At 33.1% G+C, this 24,098-nt stretch overlaps 1 protein-coding gene and 1 long non-coding RNA gene across 5 annotated transcripts in view; one reads left to right on the top strand and one right to left on the bottom strand.

Annotated features, from left to right (window-relative positions):
* Window positions 1-23,795, top strand: part of dachs (unconventional myosin-IXb-like dachs) — a 487,051-nt gene extending 463,256 nt beyond the window's left edge. For all 4 annotated transcript variants that reach the window (XM_068377091.1, XM_068377089.1, XM_068377090.1 and 1 more), the window contains 17 exons: window positions 5,615-5,751; window positions 7,065-7,236; window positions 11,668-11,840; window positions 13,174-13,333; window positions 13,709-13,799; window positions 15,326-15,479; window positions 16,062-16,172; window positions 16,837-16,958; window positions 17,133-17,301; window positions 17,611-17,784; window positions 17,998-18,187; window positions 18,641-18,812; window positions 19,936-20,116; window positions 20,545-20,780; window positions 21,447-21,705; window positions 22,123-22,222; window positions 22,435-23,795. In XM_068377091.1, the coding sequence (XP_068233192.1) occupies window positions 5,615-5,751; window positions 7,065-7,236; window positions 11,668-11,840; window positions 13,174-13,333; window positions 13,709-13,799; window positions 15,326-15,479; window positions 16,062-16,172; window positions 16,837-16,958; window positions 17,133-17,301; window positions 17,611-17,784; window positions 17,998-18,187; window positions 18,641-18,812; window positions 19,936-20,116; window positions 20,545-20,780; window positions 21,447-21,705; window positions 22,123-22,222; window positions 22,435-22,601 (2,768 nt within the window). In that variant the 3' untranslated portion in view covers window positions 22,602-23,795. The remainder of the gene's footprint in view (window positions 1-5,614; window positions 5,752-7,064; window positions 7,237-11,667; window positions 11,841-13,173; window positions 13,334-13,708; window positions 13,800-15,325; window positions 15,480-16,061; window positions 16,173-16,836; window positions 16,959-17,132; window positions 17,302-17,610; window positions 17,785-17,997; window positions 18,188-18,640; window positions 18,813-19,935; window positions 20,117-20,544; window positions 20,781-21,446; window positions 21,706-22,122; window positions 22,223-22,434) is intronic.
* On the bottom strand, window positions 21,798-23,889 carry LOC137644122 (uncharacterized). Its single transcript, XR_011045137.1, has 2 exons — window positions 23,792-23,889; window positions 21,798-22,165 (listed from the first exon to the last, which is right to left on the bottom strand). It is a non-coding gene; the product is annotated as an uncharacterized lncRNA (long non-coding RNA).
* Between the last annotated feature and the right edge of the window lie 209 nt (window positions 23,890-24,098).

The following is a 24,098-nucleotide window of genomic DNA, read 5'->3' as shown; positions in this document are numbered from 1 at the left end:
AATGATAGATATCTTTACACATATGATATGATATATATATATATATATATATATATATATATATATATATATATATATATATATATATATATATATATATATATACTGTACATATATATATATATATATATATATATATATATATATATACTGTATATATATATGTATATATATATATATATATATATATATATATATATATATATATATACTGTATATATACTGTGTATATATATATATATATATATATATATATATATATATATATATATATATATATATATATATATATATATACTGCATATATACTGTACATACATATATATATATATATATATATATATATATATATATAACTGTATATATATATATATATATATATATATATACTGTATATATACTGTGTATATATATATATATATATATATATATATATATATATATATATATATATATATATATACTGCATATATACTGTACATACATATATATACAGTATATATATATATATATATATATATATATATATATATATATATATATACTGTGCATATACATATATATATATATATATATATATATATATATATATATATATATATACTGTTTATATACAGTATAAGTGGGTTTATATAGTGCATGTATGGGTGAAAATATCCGAGTCTACAGAAATCACGAGTGAAATTAATTTCTCTGGCCTTGAGGTTGGTATTATCTATCATGAATTATATATATATATATATATATATATATATATATATATATATATATATATATATATATATATATACTATATATATCAATTATATATATATATATAATATATATATATATATATATATCCAATTATCCATTGGCGCAATAGATCATATACTTAAAAACTAAATGTGTAAACAATTCAATTGTATCTGGCATCATTTCGATGGCCAATTATGTTTCATAAAAAAAACCTTTTCTTGTTGTTGATATAACCTAAAACATTACTGTAGTTGCTTGACGCTACATATATTCCGGTTCAAACATTCCAAAGACTTGTTGAACTTTTTATGTTTTTTTCGTGTTCAATTGAATATTGGAAAGAATCTTGTCTTTTTTTACCAGAGTGCGACTTTCATTTTGCAAACTAATTTTAAGGACCCCTGAAATAAGCCGTAAAGAGAATGATTATGATATACAGAAAAAAATATGTAGTGATTTTTTTTTTTAGAATGGAAGTTATAATAGTTGCATGATAGTACAGTATAGAAATGATAACTGGAAATTGAATGGCAGGTATAATGTTTATTAGTTGTTAAAGGCTGTTTTCCAACACCAGATAAAGGTAATCCTTTAATTTAAACGAAATGAAAAGCAGTAAGAATATTTTTTTTAGATGTAAGTGTAAAATCAATAGTCTGCTTGTACCTATGCCACTCTTTAGCATATTTGTCTGTTGGCCAATGTCTTGAATACATATATGATATTGAATTACTTATGATGAATAATCATAGAAGATAATAGTCTTAATATATCCTATCATTATATGTATGATGGCTTCAGTAGATAGAAAGTCTCACAAGATGTCCAATCTTTCCTCTTATTCACCTGGTCCTGAGTTCTATTGTTTTATGTCGAGTCGTCCTTTTATCTTCAAACTTATAATTAATGGGTTTCACCTGTCTCTTTTAAAAGAGAAGCTTCCCTCATCTTCCCCCTATCATAGGAACCACAATGTTCCCCTATCTGCAATAGACGTAGAAAAATGGCCACCACCAACATAATGCCTTTTGAATTTGGTATATGTAATAATTTTCTCGGATAATGGACTCTTGTCTCGAGGCATCTCAAGGCGGATTTCGAAAATAAATCAGAAACATTAATCAGCCACCAGAAAACCATGTAGTGTTTATTCATGACTTTCCAAGAATGACCACCAGTAGGCGTTGTAAGTCAGACCAAAGTTTAAGGCATGTCCTGTTCCATGTGAATAACCCCTTCTGGCTATGGGAACCTCTTGACAGAGAATTTCCTATGGGTGGTATAGACGAAGGGATAGCCCATCTACATTACCTAAGTATTACATTAAGTCGTAAACTTTAAAATCACTGTCTTATGTCCCCTGTCATAAGAATTTCTTAAACTGCCATACAATTAATCATCTTGATGGTTTCGAGGAATGGCAACTACGCCTTTTAATTGCAGGATGCGCGTAATGTTCATCCATTGACATTGCCTTCCATAAGTGACCCCATTTTTCTTTCGCGACCCCTGACGACGTTTCCTGTCTGCTGAAACAGCTATGCGATGTTCGTGAGGCGCAACTTTTACGCTAATGCGGTTACCCTATTTGCTTAACATGCGAGGGAAATCAGTGTATGTTTTATGGAAACATTTATAATTTAATGTTATGTACCGTATAGTTCTGTATTATGAAAGCTATTTTGATTAGAAAAAGAAATTGTGTAGATTTCAGCATACATAAATGTTAGCTGTAATATATAATTTTTTCATAATAAATTTGAATTTGAATAGGATGTTAAAAAAAAAATCATAAAATGTCCGATGAAAAAGAAATTATAATTTGTAGTGAATTTGCTATTTAACAGGATGTTATTTTATTAAGAAAATATAACTTGTTCGAACAGAAATTGTTGATGGGAGCTCATGTAAGTTATGCACATATTTAACACAATGATTACTTATTGTACATTCACTTTGTAATTTTATCATGGTAAATTTATATTCGTTAGGGTTTTTGGTGGCCGATGTTGTAACGTCCCTGGTTGGTAAACGCCAAACTGGGATTCGAGTCCCGCTCAAACTCGTTAGTTCCTTTGGTCACTGCAACCCTACCATCTTAGTGAGCATAGGATAGGGGATTTGGGGAAGCCTATAGGTCTATCTGCTGAGTCATCAGCAGCCATTTCCTGGCTCTCCTTGGTTCTAGCTTTGGTGGAAGGGAGCTTGGACGCTGATCATATGTATATATGATCAGTCTCTAGGGCATTGCCACTGTCCCTTGCCCCTGCCATTCATGAGTGGCCTTTAAATCTTTAAACCTATTGTACATACAACTTAAACTATCTTCGTGTTAAATTCGCATTAGGGCAAAATTCCGAATAATAAGGATGTTTCACTCATGATTGAGAACCGTCGTTCCTTAGGCAACATTCCATACATTCTTCAGAACATGTCCAGATTGAGAGGAGGCAATTTTACTAATTGTATATCATCATCCTCTTCCCGACTTTTCTATTGTAATCAGCAAGTTGGTTTACATTTGTATTTTATTCTGTTTCTTTAGAAATTAATTAATCATTTTTATTCCCATTTATTTCTGTGTAGTTTCATTAGTTTTAGAGTTTCTTTACATATTTATCTTTAAATTGGTCATTATTATTCTTGTCTCCATGAATATTGCGCGTTTCGTAAAAAAGAGTAAATTGCTGGACTAAAAGGTCGAAGTATTGATGACATATAACTTCAGATGATTACATGAAAAAAATTCGGGTATTATTATTATTATTGTTGTTGTTGTTGTTGTTGTTGTTGTTGTTGTTATTAGTAGTTAACCTACAACCTTAGTTGGTAAAAAAGCATCCTATAAACCCAAGGGCTCCAACAGGGAAATAAGTTGATAAGCGCTAAAATATGATCATTGCAGTATTAGCAATTTTCGATTTATCAATTGTACGGATTTTTACAAATATACTTATTGTTTCATCTAAAATGTAAAAAGTAGAAAGGAAAAATATCTACTTTATACATTTTAGATGAAATAACAAGTATATATGTAAAAAGCAGTACAATTGATCATTCGAAATTTGCTGATACTGTAATGATCATCTGCCAACACGATCTCTCCCCCCCCCCCAAAAAAAAAAAAAAAAAACACACACACACACAAGCCCGTAAACATCAATGACCTGGGCGTCATTGGAGCCAATGATAATCAGAATACGAAAAGGGTGATGATAGGGTTGAAACCTGTTGCCTCCCCCCTTTGCATTAAGATTCCCTTACGTTAATGGCAGCGTATGTAAAGGCTAGCCCGTTAGGAAATGATTTACAATCCGCAAGACCTCCAACTAGCTTAGGGAAGGCCTATGGCATACCCATAAAAAGTTAGCAATGTTTGTCTCTTGACAAAACTCGTAGGCCGCCAAAAAAAAAAACTGATACTTTTAAAATTGAAAATGTTTTGAGTGATGCTTCTCATCTTTCATGTCGTGCTGGATGTGATGGTCCCGTCTCCTTATTCAAATTCTAAACTCTTTTAATTTTATTTGATAGATTTCTGATTTATTGGTGTTAGCTTCACAGCACAACAGGTATTGATTGATTTTTTAACTAAAGAAGTTCAAACTTCCAGCGAATGTTTTTATGTTGAACAAGCTGACAAAAAGTCTCGCTTCATAGATTATATGTGACAAATCTATTTCACTGTTGTTGCTAATCTAGAGATATTTCATAATTATTATTTCTCATATAGGTTCATTTGTTTCCTTATTTCCTTTCCTCACTAGGCTATTTTTCCCCGTTGGAGAAATTGGGCTTATAAGTACCCTGCTTTTCCATCTAGGGTTATAGCTTAGCGAATAATGATGATAATAATAATAATAATAATAATAATAATAATAGATACACATTTTAGCACTTTCATCAACAAATATGTCACTTGATCCTGTTCAATAAGTTTCTTTTAATGATAAAACGAATAAGATAGCATAAGAAATTATTGTGAGATAAAGGTTATGGAATCTTCAAATCTTGTTAATCTTGTTATCTAGTTAAAATTTAAATCCTGCCTATATGTATAACTTTCAGTTATTGAAAATCTTCTTATGCCCTATATAACATGCAGAGACTTTAAATGAACAGCTCCAGGCTGTTTTAAGATTCTCTTGTATTCTACATGAACATCTTACTTCTATAGAGGAGAGTTCGATTATCAGTTTCTTCTTACTTTCCTACCAGAGCTCTCTCTCTCTCTCTCTCTCTCTCTCTCTCTCTCTCTCTCTCTCTCTCTCTCTCTCTCTCTCTCTCTCTCTCTCTCTATATATATATATATATATATATATATATATATATATATATCATATACACACACTAGTGTGAACGACCCGTCAAACTGACATAAATTTTTAGATAGATATGTACACCCACAGATTGAACTATTCCCACCCCATCTCCATTCCTAACTACAACACGGCAGTTTGTGGGAGATTGTGGTTTACGAGTGCTCCTGAGCTAAGAGGAGAGACCGAGTAGTCATACGTTTGGCAATGTTAACTATTGTGATAGGATATATATATATATATATATATATATATATATATATATATATATATATATATATACATACATACATACATACATATATATATATATATATATATATATATATATATATATATATATATATATATAGAGAGAGAGAGAGAGAGAGAGAGAGAGAGAGAGAGAGAGAGAGAGAGAGAGAGAGAGAGAGAGAGAGAGAGAGAGACTATCCTTTTATTATATAGGGGTAGATATTGGTACAGTAAGTAGATGTAAGTTATTATTCCTTCCCTCCATATAAGTTATCACAAATTAGAAATTATTTTCAAACTAATCCCCGTTTTTTCTTTCACAGATGGTGTTGTTGTGCGTGGCGGCGGTATGGCAGGTGGTGCTCAGGAGTTGGAAGACTTGATCCACCTGGCTGGACCACTCACCGAAGACGCTGTGCTGAAAACTCTACATGCCCGGTTCTGCCAAATGCACTATTTTGTAAGTACACATTATTATTATTATTATTATTATTATTATTATTATAGCTTCGAGTTCCAAAAGCGTCTTTGAGACGGTTGCGTAAGTTAAGTATTTTTCCCTGTTGGAGCCCCTGGGCTTATAGTATCTTGCATTTCCAACTAGGGTTGTAGCTTGGATAATAATAATAATAATAATAATAATAATGATAATAATAATAATAATAATAATAATAATAATAATAATAATAATAATAATAATAAGTACGAGATAAAAAAATAACATCTTTGAATTCTCAAAATTAAACATAAAGGCAACATTAAACGTCTTCCATGTTACGTCTATGGCATTTTCATTCAAATACTATCTGTATTTTATGCTTTTTCACATGAATTAAAAGTTGAATAGGCCTTAGTTTGCACATCACTAACAATGATGATTAAAAATAATGGAGGAGGAGGTTTCAATGATAGTTAATTATCAAAAGTTAAGAATTGGAGTCACCAATGCAACCTTATTACAGTATTATTATTATTATTATTATTATTATTATTATTATTATTATTATTATTATTATTATTATTATTACTTGCTTATCTACAACCCTAGTTGGAAAAACAGGATGCTATAAGCCCAGGGACCCCAACAGGGAAAATAGCCCAGTTAGGAAAGGAAACAAGGAAAAATAAAATATTTTAAGAACAGTGACATTAAAATAAATTCTTGGGAATCCATTATCCTGAAGTCAGGGTATTTTGTTAACTCACACAAAGTCAAAATAAAGGGATATTATTAATTTCATTTTTTGATTTAATTAGAATACTGGATATAACAAATAATATCTCATAATCTTAAGACTTTATGGTTTTAATCAATAGCTTAATAAAGGTGACTAATATGGAATTAAAAAAAATCCTTGGTATTTGTGGAAAAGGAATTGTTTGGATGTAACTGATTTTTTGTTACATCTAGTATTATATTTTATATGATATGAGTTGTTACTTACTCTAGCGTTACCACTCACTATATTCATTCTTTTGAAGTCGCCGCCTCTTGATTGGCACTTGCAATCATTTGTTTATGTTTTTTTTTTAAAACATGTTTGATATACTGTACATATGACTGGGACTAGTTTAAGATATCAGTATTATAACTCTTTGGTTTGGCGATAAAGATATTGACGAACAGAATTTCAAATGTGAAAGAGTACATGCATAAATAATATTACTCAGTTTATACCTAAAGATTGAATTTTGTTTATGCATACACATTACCTATTCCGGAAACATCATAATTCCACCGACATTCTCAAATGTGTATCTTTCTCTTTGCAGACGAATGTGGGTCCCATACTCCTGTCGGTGAACCCCTACCATGAGCTTGGAAATGCCCTCACCCTCACGTCGACGAGGGCCGCTCCCCAGAGTCCTCACCTCCTACGGGTTGTCCACGAAGCAGTGCGGCAGCAGAGCGAGACGGGTTATCCCCAGGCCATCATACTCTCAGGTAAATATCTCTCTCTCTCTCTCTCTCTCTCTCTCTCTCTCTCTCTCTCTCTCTCTCTCTCTCTCTCTCTCTCTCTCTCTCTCAACAACAACAAACTCAGCCATTTCTAGTCCACTGCAAGGCAAAGACCTCAGATATGTCAATCATGTCTTGGGTTTAGCCCCTTTTCATCACCACGCTGGCTACTGCTGATCAGTGATGGTGGGAGACTAGTTTGATCTATCACAGCAAACCAACCTGGTGTGGGTGGCCGTGACTAGTACAGTACAGCCTTGCTGATCATGGCGATACACATAGCCCCTTTCATAAAGGGATATATACAGTATATATATATATATATATATATATATATATATATATATATATATATATATATATATATGTATGTGTGTATATATATATATATATATATACAGTGATGCCTCAGGATACGAAATTAATCCGTTCAGGATGCGGTTTCGTATCCTGAGTCGCGTTTTACATGTAAATAGCCTAATCCGTTCCAAGCCTTATAAAAAGTCACCTTTTCTTTCATAAACACGCTAAACTGTAGTAATAAACATGCATTGCAGCCATTTCTATCATTCAATAATTAACACAACCGTTAAAAACAGCCTAATCCATTCCAGAAACCACTATGAGATTATTCAATAATGTACAGTACGTAGTTATAGCCAAGTTATCCCCCCCAAGCCCAAAGAAAACGGTCCGTTTTCTTTACTACGGTACGATACTGTATAAAAGTTACGGTACTGTATGTACGTAAAGCATTTAGATCAGTGAAGGTGTATTGTTACTGTACCTGTACGTACACCTAAATTAATTATTGATACTGTACCTGTACACTCTGAAAAAAAGGTTACAGTTAATTAGTGTAACAAAAAAGTTGAAACTTACCTTTTGAGTGAGACGATGTCCGATAGCGAAGTCGCGGCAGAGGAGGATGGCATAAGGCAGAAAACGTAACAAGTGACAGACTACGTACAGTAATTTACACACTTAACACATTAACACTTAAACTTTACAAAATAAAAAAAAATGGCAGAAATAATTAACACTTAACATTACGTATGGAAAACTATAAAATGAAAGAAAAAATTACTTTAACACTTAACGGTAACATAAAACTTAAAATTGAATTTTTTTTTTTTTTTTTTTTTGCCTTTTTATAACTTTACGTTTTTCTTATTTTCTAAATCTCTTCTACTTCTTCATCACTTTCTTTTTTCTGTTTCTTTTCTTTACTTTCACCTTCTACTTCTTCATCTCTTTCTTTTTTCTGTTTCTTTTCTTTACTTTCACCTTCGTCTTGGCCTACCAATACCGCTGGCCTCTTTAATAAGAAACTATCCATTGAAGCTTGTTTCTGCCTACTTTTCAACACATTTCTAAAATGCGTTAGGCAAACGTCATTGCAGTGTTGAAGCGCACGGTTGGTATAAACTTTTTCTGGATGTTCCTTTTCGACGAAGTCTGCCATTTTATGGAAACATGCAAGAATTTCCTTAATGTCTGCCGTTTTCAAAGGTGCAACATCCTCCTCATCACCGCTAGAGAACTGCTCTTGAACATCACTCACTTGCATCGTCTCCAACTCCTTCAAGTCGTCCGTCGTCAACTCCTCGTGGTGCTCCTCGATAAGTTCATCGATATCTTCCGCGCTAACTTCCAGCCCCATGGACGTACCAAGATGTACGATGTCAGCCACCTCAGACTGCTGAATTGGTTCAGGATCGTCAACGATCTCGGCTTCTCCTCCAGGCTTCCCGAACCCCTCGAAGTCTCGTGCAGAGACAGCATCGGGCCACAGCTTCCTCCAAGATGAGTTTAGGGTACGCCTCGAAACTTCCTGCCAAGCGAGATCGATGAGTTTGAGGCATATCACGATGTTGAAGTGATCTTTCCAAAATTCACGCAGAGTGAGGTTTGTACTCTCTGTGACTTGGAAACATCTCTTGAAGAGATGCTTCGTGTACAATTTTTTAAAATTAGAAATAACTTGCTGGTCCATGGGCTGGAGGAGAGGGGTGGTGTTAGGCGGTAGATACAGGACCTTTATGAAGGAATACTCGGCCAGAAGATATTCCTCGAGGCCAGGAGGGTGAGCTGGAGCATTGTCCAACACCAGCAGACATTTCATAGGGAGGCGCTTTTCTTCCAAATATTTTCGGACAGTCGGACCGAAGCAGACATTCACCCAATCAATGAACAGTTGCCTCATTACCCAGGCTTTTGCATTCGCCTTCCACATCACAGGAAGGTTCTCCTTAATAACTTTGTGGGCTTTGAAGGCTCGGGGATTTTCTGAATGGTACACCAGCAGGGGCTTTATCTTGCAGTCCCCACTGGCGTTTGCACAAAAAGCAAGGGTAAGCCTGTCCTTCATAGGCTTATGTCCGGGTAGCCTCTTCTCCTCCGCCGTGATGAATGTCCGACGAGGCATTTTCTTCCAGAAAAGCCCAGTTTCGTCGCAATTGAAAACTTGCTGCGAAGTGTAGCCTTCCTGCAGAGTCAACTCCTCGAACGTTTTAACAAAGGCTTCGGCAGCCTTCGTGTCCGAGCTGGCTGCCTCCCCATGCCGTACCACTGAATGGATGCCAGTCCTTTTCTTGAACTTCTCAAACCACCCACGAGAAGCCTTAAACTCTGGGGGTTCCTGCTGGGATGTTCCTTCTCCTGCTCCTTCTTCGGCCTGAGCACGCACGAGATCACCGAAAATGGCGGAGGCCTTCTGGCAAATTGTAGTCTCAGTGATGGTGTCTCCTGAGATCTCTTTGTCCTTGATCCACACAAGAAGCAGCCTCTCCATCTCGTCATGCACGTGCGTTCTCTTGTTGGAGAAAATAGTGACGCCCTTAGAAGGTGTTGCTGCTTTGATGGCCGCCTTCTGCTTCAGGATGGTGCCTATCGTAGACGGATTCCGGCCATACTCCTTGGCGATCGCACTTAAACGCATGCCAGACTCGTACTTTTTAACGATTTCAAGTTTCGTCTCCATCGAGAGCATCGTCTTCTTCTTCTTTCCTTCGGCAACATTCTTGGGACCCATGGCTTCAGTAATACGTAATATAATACACTACGTAACGTTATATACAGTCTATGTATAGTAAACACTAATACAGTACAGTGCACAGTAACGAAAGTTTATTAACGATAACACGTGGCGTACGAATGTACTGTATATTAACACAAAGTCAAACAAGCGAAAGCACACAACACAATGTCTGTTAACGATACCGCGGTCGGAACGAAAAGAGAGAGAGAGAGATGAACGCCCGTGCGTAGGCAAGCTGGGATAGTTGCCGACCAATAGGAAAGCAGGATCTTATGGCGTCAGCTAGCGTCTGAGTAGGGAGATAACCAATGGGTGAGCGGGAGGCTGTAAGTGAGTCTACCCAAGTTCAAAGTCTGGCGGCGCGCGCTTTTTAAAATTACTCTCGGCGAAGAGTTGGGATCTCGTAAGGTTTTCGTATCCTGAAATTTTATCCGTATCCTGGGGCATAAAAATCTTCGAATCACTTTTCGCATCCTGAATTTTTCGTAAGCAGAAACTTTCGTATCCAGAGGTATCACTGTATATATATATATATATATATTTGTATACACTGTGTATATAATATATATATATATATATATATATATATATATATATATGTATGTATGTATGTATATATATACAAGTATTAATTTGGTCACTGTTCCATAGAGCGCAAGGGAATAATTCTTCCACTTATTCAGCATATAATGTAACACCTGTCAAACCATCTTTCCCTACACTTAATCTGTGAAATTTGACAATTCTTTGGCTACTCTGTTCTGTGAATTCCATTCCCTTCTTGTACTTAACTGGAATTTTCCTCCTTTTTTCCGCCTAACATTTCTAGCTTTTCAAGACAAGTTTGTCATCTTTTTGGGATCATATCCTTGGGTCTGTTAAGGCATCTTGCGCCAAATTGTATTCTAGCGCAAATTCTTATATTTTCCGTAGATAAAATGTCGACTATTATTATGAAGTTCTGTTATTTGAGCTATTGCAGGAATATGAGAGATATCTGCTTCAGTGTAAAGAAAACTTACCTTTTTGCAATGCTGTGGAACTGAAATATTGCAGATAAATCTCATTATCTTGATTTTCCCCTATATATATATATATATATATATATTATATATATATATATATATATATATATATATATATATATATATATATATATATATATATATATAAAGGGGAAAATCAAGATAATGAGATTTATCTGCAATATTTCAGTTCCACAGTATAAATGTACAGTATATATATATATATATATATATATATATATATATATATATATATATACATATATATATATATATATATATATATACATACATACATACATATATATATTAATATATTTATTTATTTACCATTTATCTCTGGTTTCGTAGGTGCTTCAGGGTCAGGCAAGACCTACACATCGATGCTGTTGCTACGACAGCTGTTTGACGTAGCGGGAGGCGGGCCTGAAACAGATGCTTTCAAGCACTTGGCTGCAGCCTTCACAGTCCTCCGATCCCTTGGTTCTGCTAAAACCGGCTCTAATTCAGAATCTAGTCGTATTGTAAGTATATTGTATTGTTCGTAATAAAACCAGACCCACTGGTGTGCAGTATACTGTGTTACCTGATTAAAAGAATGTCAAATTTACCACCTAATAATAAATAACTCGTGTAAATGTACATCATTTATGTAAGGTTTTATTCTAGAGCATTTTCGTTCTTGAAACCAAATACTGATTTGAAAATATTCATGTCTCTTAAAGTATAATTGCACCTTTGCTGTAAAACTTTAACTCTTTTGAATGGAGGGAAAAATACATTTAGGAATGGTAATAATTCCCAAGGGATGCTTTTGTAGTTCATCCAACTAAAACAAGAAAATTTCAAGGTCATTTTTAATCTTCCTTTTTCAATAGAGTATTTGTATAGCCGTAAATATATTTGCGTAGTTATGTACATTGTATGCTAAATTTTTTAGACTAAAATGTTGAAACTTTATACTGTATAAAGTACTGGATGCAAGAAGTACTGTATATTCATAAAATGTCAATATTGGACTAGTAGATTTATTCTACAATGTTTATGGTCTTGGATGTAAATTTATTGTGAGATCTTGTTTGTTACAATTAAATTCAGTTATTAGTATTAAATATAATGTGCTTTGTGCTAGATATATGAGGAGAAAAGAGCACATATCTAATGATAAGATGAATTTACTTGTTTCCATCACAACGAGCCAAGCAAAATTGGAGCATAGAAATACAGACTCTAGTTTGTCCGCTATCAAATAAAATTAGTTTCTTTCTCCATCATTATGGCCACGTAAAATATATCCACATTCTGTTTGAGTCTCATAATATATTAGTTTGAAAGCATAGATAAGATAATGTTAGAAATTTTTATGTCATCAGGGTAGGACACAGGAATAAGGGTGGTATTGATGTATGAGCACACTCCAATCTAAACCAATGACGCATAAGTAATTGTGTTGTACAATAAAAGAAATTTGATTGCATAGAAAGGAGAATCACATATTAATACAATTCAGGTGTTCGTAGACTTTATTTTTATCTATTTTCATAAAAGAGGCTTCGTAAGAAAAATTAAAAGGGAGGTTCGGACCAAATTCCCCTACCCCCATTTAGATTCCTCTGCTATACTGCATCTTCTTCTATTAACCTGTCTTTTCCCATTTTGTATGGAGTAAGCACGGTTGCCTTCTTTTGAAGAACTTTGCTTTGGCTTTGGGGTAGACCGTAGTCCCGATCGGCTGTCCTGCCTGATATCGCTAGACCCTGGTAGCTGCTTTATGTTTTACTTTAAATTACATAAAAAAAAATTATTTTTAAGAATAAATTAAATTTCTTAGTGTTAATACAATTATGTTTTCCATAGGGTCATTTCATCGAGGTGCAAGTAACAGATGGTGCGTTATACAGAACTAAGATCCACTGCTACTTCCTTGACCAGACGCGGGTCGTCCGGCCTTTACCAGATGAAAAGAATTACCATATATTTTATCAAATGTTGGCTGGACTAACTCAAGATGAACGTGGTAAGTAAAGAGAAGTAGATATACAAAAAACTAAGAATAGAGTTGTAGAGAGTTTACTTCACACTTTAATGTTTGTTTTTAATGTTATTTTCAATGATAGGTTTAAAATTTTCCTTTAAATACTCATTGTACAATATTAAAGTTTTTCTTTTAAATTACATCTCTTGGTACAAGAATTGCACAAAGGCAAGTGTGTTGTATAATTTTATCCATATATAAACAGGTCAAGAAATTTTATTTTCCATCCTGCCATCTCAAAATTCTTTTGCAATGATATACTCGTAGATATTAATCATGACCCCGTTTTCTTATTAATTTCAGATTTATTTGCATTTAGACTTTTTTTCTATTTTATTTCTTTTCAATAAATTTCAGCCAAGCTCCATTTAGAAGGCCATAATGTAAGAACTTTGAGATACCTGAGTGAAGGTGATGTTCGCCAGGATGACGTAGAGGATGCAAGAAGGTGAGAATTTATTGAATATTGTAGAGTAGTAGTTGATGAACTGATGTTCATTTCATTGTCATAGTTTATTCAAATATTACTTGTAATTAATAGATTTTTTCTCTGCTCTTTTATTATTTGATGTAGGTTATTTTTATGCCTTGGCAATTTCTTATTGGTTTTAACTGGGTAATTTCAGTGAAACTAAAGCCTCTTTTGGAATGTTAAAGGGAGTTCTCCGTTAACTTGTGGTAAGAGTTTACCATAGAATACATACAAAACCATATATTATTCATAATTTAAAACATCCTGATATCAACTAGCTAGACTGTAGGTATGTTTAGTCCTTGGGATCATCCATCTAATTTGATGAGGACCTTTAGCAACAGGGTTACCTTATCCATTCAAGACACTCCACCAGAAAATTCTTTTATACTTTATATTTAACAAAATTACATAGATTATAACAATTAGCTTTGCTTGACCCTAAACAGATTGACAATGTATTGTACCATAAGAGCTTAGAAATTAGTAAAATTTTTCACGAATAGCTATTCTTTACATGTAAACCTGTTAAACCCTATAATGAGTGTCCACCTCTCAAGTACTGAAGAGCTCATTTATAACTAGCAATTCAATGAAAACAATTCTTCATAGATCAGTATTAAAAGTATTATGAAGGTTAAAGGTTTACATTGGTTAAAAGAAAAAATTTCTTAGGGGGCTTTATTTTCTTGCATAAGCTAAAATTTAAAAGAGGCCTCTACCCCCTTCTGTATGACCTTCAAACCATAGTGTGATTGCTTATCCCATGTTAATTTGTTAAACAGATTAGTTTGTAAATGTTGCTCCTTTCCCTCTACAATGGTCAGTTATACTTGTGTAAGATGTGGAAGAACCCATATGAAAAAGAAAACTATAGAGTGATATTTTGTGTCCCAGCAGTGTTGATGACAGTTACCAAAGTATGCAGTTCTTTTATGAAATATCCATAGCATTTTCAGAATTGTCATGTGAAAGGAATCCCAACAAGATCCTAGTAAGAACAGTTAAAATTACCATATAATGTATAGAATAATATTCAAACAGTCATACACAGCACTCGGATGGAGGAATTAAATTACGATAAGGAAATCATTGCTTATATCAATGAAAGCCTGGTCAAATGGTCAAAAGAGACTCTTACTCAAAGTTTTTCAAATGAAAACTTTTCAACTTATTGATGTATCAGCTTGCATTTGTTGATATCAGGGGACAATTGAATAATTGTCACATTACCAATTTAAAATCTGTTTGTGATCTATTCAGTATCAGTTTTTTCATTTATATTTTTCTGAAGCAAATGTTTGTTTTCTTTTGAAAAACATAATGATGATTGCTATACTGCCAATAGATTTTACATAATTGATAAGTATCCTAATTTTTTCTATTAAGATAGCACATTAAAGGGATTATTTTTAAAACCATAAACTGTAATGTACTTCAAGCAATTGTAATAGAAAATATTCTTTATTGCAAATGATAAATTTTCCCAATTTTTTCTTCAGATTTGAGTCCTGGAAAGCATGTCTAGGGGTGCTTGGAATTCCATTCTTAGATGTTGTACGTGTCCTTGCAGCTGTTTTACTCCTTGGGAATGTTACCTTTATTGAAGGTCAAGGTTTAGAAGTTGACATTCAAGGTGGTAGTCATGAGCTCAAGGTAAAGAACATTGCTTGCTGAATTTCAGTCGAATTGGTATTTTTCAATGTTTTTTAGAGTCGACCCTTTGAGCACCATTAAACGTGTTTTATGTCCGATTTCCATTTTCTACTCTCTTTGGTGCCATTGTTCAGTAATTACCAGAATTTTTATCTTTTATTTAATAATTACTTTTAAGTAAATTTTACGAAATATGTAAATTATAAATCAATAGAAAGTAAATTCACAGTACAGTTTTGAGCTATATGATGGTAAATGTTGTAAAGTTGTATCATTTATAGTTTTTGTGCTAAGATGAGTTAAGTCATTTTTTCTTTAAAAAAGAAATGTGAATGGTTAGGGCTTGAGTACCAAATTATTTAATAAGGGGTTGGCCCTCAAAGAGTTAGTTACAAATTTGAATTAATATCATGGGTTCTTTTATTAATATTTTTAGTAATGAACTACTGTAACTGTAGACTTTGATTTATACCAAATAAGTAATACATGTAATGAATACTGCATTTACTATTTTATAGACACTGTGCTTTTTATCAGCCTGTACTGTTCCTTACTTACATATCAAAATAATATCTTTTTCAGAGTGTTGCAGCATTATTAGGCGTATCTTCTGCTTCCCTCTACCGTGGTCTTACTACTCGCACTCACAATGTCCGCGGTCAACTTGTTAAATCCATGTGTGATGCCAATATGGTAAGCATATGTTGATTATGGTTTCATTTATTTTATATAAATGCAACCGCAACCCTTAACACTTATCTAAAAGAAAGCAGCTCTTATGACTTTAGTTACAAAATATGAAAGATGTATGAAATTTTAATTACTCGTACTTTGTGGTAATGCATTGTTTATGTTCATATTTAGATAGTGTCCTTCTCTTATCTAGATTTTGGAAGTATAACAATAGTTTAGGACAGAAAATGATTCTAATGGTAAATATTATTTCTATATAGATATGCTTTTAAACATCATGAAGTTGATTCACTCAAAGATTTTGCTTTTCACTTTAAATGTTATTACATTTTATTACTGTTATTTAAGCAAGTTTAAATAATGAAAATGGAGACAAGTGTAATATTTATAAAGTCTGGTAAATCTAAGTGAGTAAAGTCTAGACAGAATGTTGTTTATTAAGGACTTTCATAGATTAATATTTAACCTGCAAAAGTAGAAGAGTTTGTATCTTTATTGTTTTATACTGTATATGATTTTGTTAAAACTGGTTAATTGCAATCAACTTAATATTTACTAAAGTTCTATAACCAACCTCATGAATTCAATCATATGGGTATCTTGAGATTTGATTTCAGTTTAAACAAAGATGCTGTATTTGATAAGCAATTTTTATTTCCCTCAGTCAAATATGACTCGCGATGCTCTGGCAAAGGCACTCTACTGCAGAACAGTAGCAACTATAGTCCGGAGAGCCAATTCCCTCAAGAGACTCGGCTCCACCTCTGGAACCCTGTCTTCTGATAGGTATGTTACTCAACAGCTTCTAAGGTCTTCCTTACCAAGTACACGTTTAATCAACATGATCGTATTTTGTTTTTTTATGCAATATATTACATTTAATTATATACTTTGTAAGCATCTGTTTATGAGTACTGTTACATATAATAACTCAAAGTAAAACCTTGACATCCCCTGCAGCAATGAAAGTGTTCACCATCAAGCTGAAGTGGCTTCTCAACATGCATCTACAGTTGGCACTGCTGGTTCTAAAGCTTCCAAGTCCATGAGCGTCCTGAATAATGCTGTCAAACATGCAACCGATGGTTTTATAGGCATTTTGGATATGTTTGGCTTTGAAGACCCCAAGGTGAGACCATCTGGTCTCTTTTTCTGCAATACTGTATTTCATACCAACCATGTGTTTTAATTTGGATATAAGCTGTTTCTGTTTCATTTATCAATGATAATTTTATCCATATTTAACCGGAGATTTTCAAATTTACATTTTGATACTATTTGTACATTTCAATTCCTATGAATTATTGTAACTGGTTTTGTCTTTGCATTTCATGATATTAAATTATGTATTTATAGCACCCTTATTTGAAGAAGAAACTCACTGATAACTGCAGTAATTTTGTGATTATATTCTTTAACTTGTTGGTTTTCTACACAGCCATCCCACCTTGAACATCTCTGCATTAATCTGTGTGCAGAGACAATGCAACATTTCTACAACACTCATATCTTCAAGTCATCAATTGAATCTTGTAGGGAAGAGGGTATTACATGTGAAGTAGAAGTGGATTATGTAGACAATGTACCATGCATTGATCTTATATCATCACTGGTACGTATAACAGACATCAAGATACTGTATCTTTATACAGGTATCAAGAAGCATAATTGTCTTCTTGATATTGATATTTTCTTAATTTAGTCTAGAGGTTTAGCTTGTATTTTAAAAGTTATAATAACTTGTCAATTAAAATATTTTTGGTAAAAATTATCATATCTGTATCTAGTATTAGAATTTAACCTTTATTTTTTTCTTTCATTGCAGCGTACGGGTTTATTAAGTATGTTAGATGTTGAAGGCTCTGTTAGAGGTACACCAGAGAGTTACATACAAAAAGTAAAGGTCCAACATAAAGGAAATGCTAGATTATATGAGCCCAAGGCAAACCATAGCAGATCATTTGGGATTCATCATTTTGCTAGCAGAGTAGTCTACGATGCTTCAGATTTTCTTGGTAAGATAATATCAAACTACATAAACAGCTTGCTGCTGTTTGCACAATTAAAAAGTATTATAAAACTCTAATAGACTGAATATATCATCATTACCTTTGAACATTTTCATGTGTACTCCAATTTAGTTTTATGGTAATTTTCATCTCAAAAATACATTATAATAATAATAATAATAATAATAATAATAATAATAATAATAATACCATAAGAATATAGTAAACATTTTGGCATGATTACCTTTTCCATTACCCTGCATCAAAGGCATTCTTAAGAATAATTTAATTGCAAATATACCAAAAATATAAGCAACACTAAATTATCTTAATGTAGCCCAGTATGATGATGAATTTGGTAGTATGCAACATAAATAAATGTTGTTTCAGTTAAGATCTTGATTTTTGTTTGATAAATATGCATTACATAAATGATTTATGGTTTATTTTGTTTTCCAGACACAAACAGAGACATCATAAGTGACGACCTTGTTTGTGCATTCCACAAGCAGTCGTGCAACTTTGGCTTTGCGACACATCTATTTGGCTCAGAATTAAAAGCTCTTTTCTCACAAGAGCCTGTACCAAGAGGTGTCTCCTTTCGTATTAGTCCTACTTCACACACAGATCTGTGAGTAGTTCCACTTCATATTTATATGGCTCCTTTATATGATACATTTCCATTAAGGCTACACAGTTTATAAGCATATTTTTTGGTGCAATGAATCTTCAGCTTAACAGATGCTATGAAAGCAGGACCTTTTGATATATGGCTAAATCTGATATGTAACAAAATCCTGGAATGTAGCTTAGTTTTTCTCTTTTCAAATCATTACTGTATCATATTTTAACTTAGCCAAGATTATGAGAGTTTGACTGAGTAGGAATAAAGATATTACTTAGGAATCAGAGCATGCTATTTAAGGGCCATTATAAATATTGTCTACAAACCAACAATTGATAGAGAACATACTGTGTAACTATCCTATAATTCATTCACCTTCCTGTCTGAGTAGATATTCAACTAAGTAATTGTAAAAAAAATAAGCCTCATGTTTTATGCATTCAAACCCCTGCTTTATACCAATATTCATGTTCCTTTCTTTTGATTGAGTGCATATGCATTACTATAAGAGCAAAGTTTCATAATGAGTAGGGATTAATGACATAATGGTTTTTAACTTAACATGAGGTAGACTTTTTGCCTTCTACTGTAATAGTTCCATCTATATTTTTTTACGTACAGAGTTGCCCACTTCTAATTAAAGCAATAGACGAGGTAAGGCAGTGGTTTAAAACTCACGAAACAAATGAAATGCAAATTTAGATTTTTTATTTTACATGATACAATACTATACTATAATTTAGAATTTTTACCATATTCTTTGCTTAATGTTCACAAATATCAGTAAGAATTTTTTGCATGTGTAAATACAAATGCAAAATTAAATCTGATGAATTTTTGTTTCGCTCTGCTGGTAAATATACAGTAGTTTCTTTGCCCTTTTTAAGAGAGAGTTAAACAAGACAAAAAATTCTGATTATAGTATGCAGCTTGTCTTTTAGGGCACCTGTAGGGTATCAATAAGTTGATCACAGTAAAGTACTGTACAATACATGCTGAAATTTAACAGAAAAAAAGTAACCGATCCTAAATGTTTGTATGAAGGAACATTTATATATTTTTTTCATTTTTTTAAACAAAAAATATGGATTTAGATTCAACATCACTAATTAACTGTTTCTCTTTCAAGGCAAAATGGTGATGAACCTGTTTCTACACTTACTCAAGATTTTCACACTCGTCTTGATAATCTCTTGAGGACTTTGGTACATGCTAAACCCCATTTTATCAGATGTATTCGCTCAAATGGCTCTGAAAAAACTAATGTTTTTGACAGAGCTACAGTGATAAAGCAGATTCGTGCGCTGCAGGTATATTATTAACAATGAGTTCAGTATTGTTAGCTTCCTGGCTAGTACAGTGGTAACGTGTTTGCCTAGCATTTTGCATGGCAAGAGATCGATCCCCGCCCAGGACCGTGAGTTTAAGCTGTTTACTGGGGAGGCTACTGCTGTGGTAGGGCACCACAGTGGGGGGTTGGGCTTGCCCGGCTGACGTTCTGGTGAGCATCTATTCTGATGGAACCGGAACTGAAACCAGTCACCTTTAACCTTTAAATGTTATATATTTATACTGTCATTACTTAATATTCCTTGCAATTTTGATTAAATACAGTACTGCATATCATTGGTTTCTTAAAAGCTTCCAAACTAAAAACTTTTTTGTAACTTTAAACAATAGTACACGTTACTGCATTAGAATCTTTTTCTTATGTTTCTTTTGCTTCTTTCTAAATAAGGTATTGGAAACTGTCAACTTAATGGCTGGTGGTTATCCACATCGTATGCGTTTTAAGACGTTCAACATGCGCTACCGTCTGCTAGCACCTTTCAAGAAATTACGTCGCATTGAAGATAAGACGGTGGATGATTGTAAACTTATACTTGAATATTTTGTGAGATCCCTTGAGGATATTAGCAAGTCATCTACTGTTGCAATCCAATGGGCATTGGGAAAACGACATATATTCTTAAGGTAAAGTATCAAAATGTCTTCAAATGATAATTGTGTTTTCACCTGGAATTTAACTATAATATGAAAAGCTTTCAAAGAATTTTCATATAGTGTAGTGTATTGTAATTCTGGAAAATCAATAGACAAAACTTACAAATACAGTAACATTAATTCAAAGCATTACTATATGGGGCATACTGGTGACTATGATTTAACTTTAACACTATGAATTCTTTAGAGAGAAAATACAGTAGAAAGGTTTCAGTTCTGTGCTATTCTTTATTTTTCATTGGAAACTATTCCTTATTCAATATAAAGAATTTTCCAGTTATTATTAGCTGCTCTTATAGATTATGTTTTGTTAGGTGGAATTATCATTTTGTCCATAAAAGTTTTCCATTATTCCGTCAGAGTTGTATATTTTTTAACAATAAAAGCAAATATCGAAAAACTTTCAGCTTCTGTTTTACCGCCTTTAACCTATAAAGGCCTGTTTGTACATTCACAAACATAAAAGTAAAATTCTGTCCTGTATAAAAAGAATTTATCATACAAATTCTAGCAACAGAAATAGTTTTGAATGAAGCCTAAAGATAATTTTCCATTTCAGTGGGAAATCATGTTAAATTTGATTTTCAAGATATATTACCATTAACTCATTTAATATTTTATCATTACTTTCTATAGTGAGGGTGCTAGGCAGCAGTTAGAAATGTTACGGATAGAGACAAGACACAGAGCAGCAACACTGATTCAAGCTGTATGGCGTGGTTGGCACTTTAGACGACGGTGGCCCACCCTCAAGCGCAATTTGGAGTTGAGGGCTCGCTCACGTACTGTTCGCCCTCGGCCCCAGCCAATAGCAGGCACACCACCCCCTGATGTTATGGATCGCTGTGACCAGAAAACGATTCAACAAACCTGCTCACTATTTGGTTTAGATTTGGTAGGTATAATGACAGAATATTTCCTACAATACAGTATTTAATCTGATCTTTATGACTATTTTTCTTCTCAGTTTAAAAAGAAATGTTATAAAAATAATTTAATCCAACATTAAGTACTGTATATCTCAGTAATGTATAGTACTTCAAATAGGTCACACACCAAATATATTTTCAAATTCAGATTCCCTCAATTTACAAAATGCCTTTCTTGCAGTAACTTAAAAGAAAACAGTTATGGACTAATTTTTATGCACTAAATCTCAACTCCTACTGGTTCAGCTACAGTAGTACTGTATAAGTATAGTACAGTAGTTGTAAAAGCTGAGTTTTTGAAGCTAAATGTTTTCCAGGATTACCTGAGTTTTGTTCCAATAATGAAAAGCTTGTATAACTGTCCACCATCATTTTCTCACTAGGAACGTCCTCCTCCAGTCCCTCCAAGTAGGTCTTATACCATAACTGGAAATCACAAAATGGGTTATCCTCAAACAAGACTTATGAAAATGAATTTTCCAGGTAAGTTCATATGAAAGTTATATTATAAATATATCTGGAGATCAAAGTGTCTGATATTTGTGTGATTCATGTTCTGTAGTAGTCTGTTATATGTAAGACAGATTCTTTTCTTATATACTTTCTATTGAGTTTTATACTAATTGATTTATACTTTTTTTCTCATAAAAGAAAATTATCTTGTTTTTATTTTCTGCGATGTTTTAACTTAACAGAAGATGGTGGAGGAGAAACTGTTCTAATGAAAGGAGAATCAGTGGTTGTCATAGGAGCTTCCCCTCGTCGTGGACATTTACTTGTCGATCATCAAGGACATTCTGTTCATGTACCTTTCCAGTACATGGAGCTCAAGCCTTCAGCTCAGCCAGGGGTAAATATATGAGCTGTGCTGTGGAAGGGAACAACTTGACTGCCATAACCGAGTTATTTGAAGAGGCATTAGATAATTTGTTAAGTGTTGATGTCTGCTGGATGTGAAGCACTGGTACTAGAGTTATGAACTAAAAGTGTTAATGCCCTACTATAAATGGTTCCATGCAAACTTTTAACTAAAGTCAGGCAATTTTGATCCGTGGTGGAGTGTGGTGATTGTTGTGGGGTGAACTATGAAAAACTGAAAAATAGTGAAACTGGAATGATGACTTGTGTTACTGACGCTACCCTGGGAACTTTCCTTGGAAAAGACAGCCAGTGTATCAAAGCAAATTACCATGACTTGCACCCACAATCAGTGTTCCACACAGTTTGAGCAAAATGTGTAAATAGTATTATGTACTCAATGTGCCAATAATTGTTAGGTATTTTTATAAGTTTATTGATATACCTCGTTAATTTTGTATGAAAAGGAGCTCTGTGAATCTTAACTCCTATATAGTGAAGAATGTATGAACTAGTAACTGATATTCAAGATAAATGCATTTGAACCTAAGTTGACCTTGGTGCTACATGCTTTTAGAACCAGTGATGTCATCTGCTGCTCTCTGTGACTTCACCAACTCTCCTTTCCTTGATCAACTATCCTATTTCAATCTGTACAGAAGTGACATACAGTATTATGAATTTCAGTTCTTCATTCTTTTCATCATTTTTATCTCATTATCATATTTAATTAATATTAATGAATTTGGTACTTTACTGTACTTATTTAAAATCTGTATTTAGTTTCTTTACACAGACCAAAGCATTTTTATTATTTTTTTAAAACTAAATATTTATAAAATTGTCATGTAAAGTATTAAATGATTTTGAATATGAGATTAGGGTCATGTAATAGAGTTTTTTAATATAGTTATTAAAATTACACTTTGGATTTTATCTAGAATAAAATTTCTCACCTTCATCGTACGTTAGGGCCTCTAACTCTCCTCTATTTACTCTTTATCTTTTCACACTTCTTCCAGAAGCTGTAATATTCTGGAAGCTTCCACATGAGGCCACAAATACAAGAGGAAGTGCTCAATGGTGTATATACCAGTGTAGATAATGTATATGTGGACTGTTTACTAATACATGGCATACTCATATGTTGTTTGTAAAATATTTCATAATGATTAAAAATTTATTTTGACATACCCTTTGTCACTATGTAGGAACAAGACTCGCATGAAGAAAAGCACATAACTGAATTCTGGGAGTAACTTTCCTGGAATTGAGCAAAAGATAAATGAGACTTAAAATGTAACTGGTTCTAATTATTTTGATATTTTATGAAGCACGGCAGGTATGAAGAGTGTATATACATTTATATGAAAACATGCATAATAACACATACACGATACATTCATAAATAATACATATTTATATACATCTTTACAGTGTAAAATATTCTTCTCTTTACATTTCATTGGATCGCTCAAGTGCCAAATAGGCTTAAGAAATT

This window comes from Palaemon carinicauda, chromosome 7 (genome assembly GCF_036898095.1).
Source record: "Palaemon carinicauda isolate YSFRI2023 chromosome 7, ASM3689809v2, whole genome shotgun sequence".
Classification (NCBI taxonomy): Eukaryota; Metazoa; Arthropoda; class Malacostraca; order Decapoda; family Palaemonidae; genus Palaemon; species Palaemon carinicauda.
This window is presented reverse-complemented; position numbering and strand designations above follow the sequence as displayed.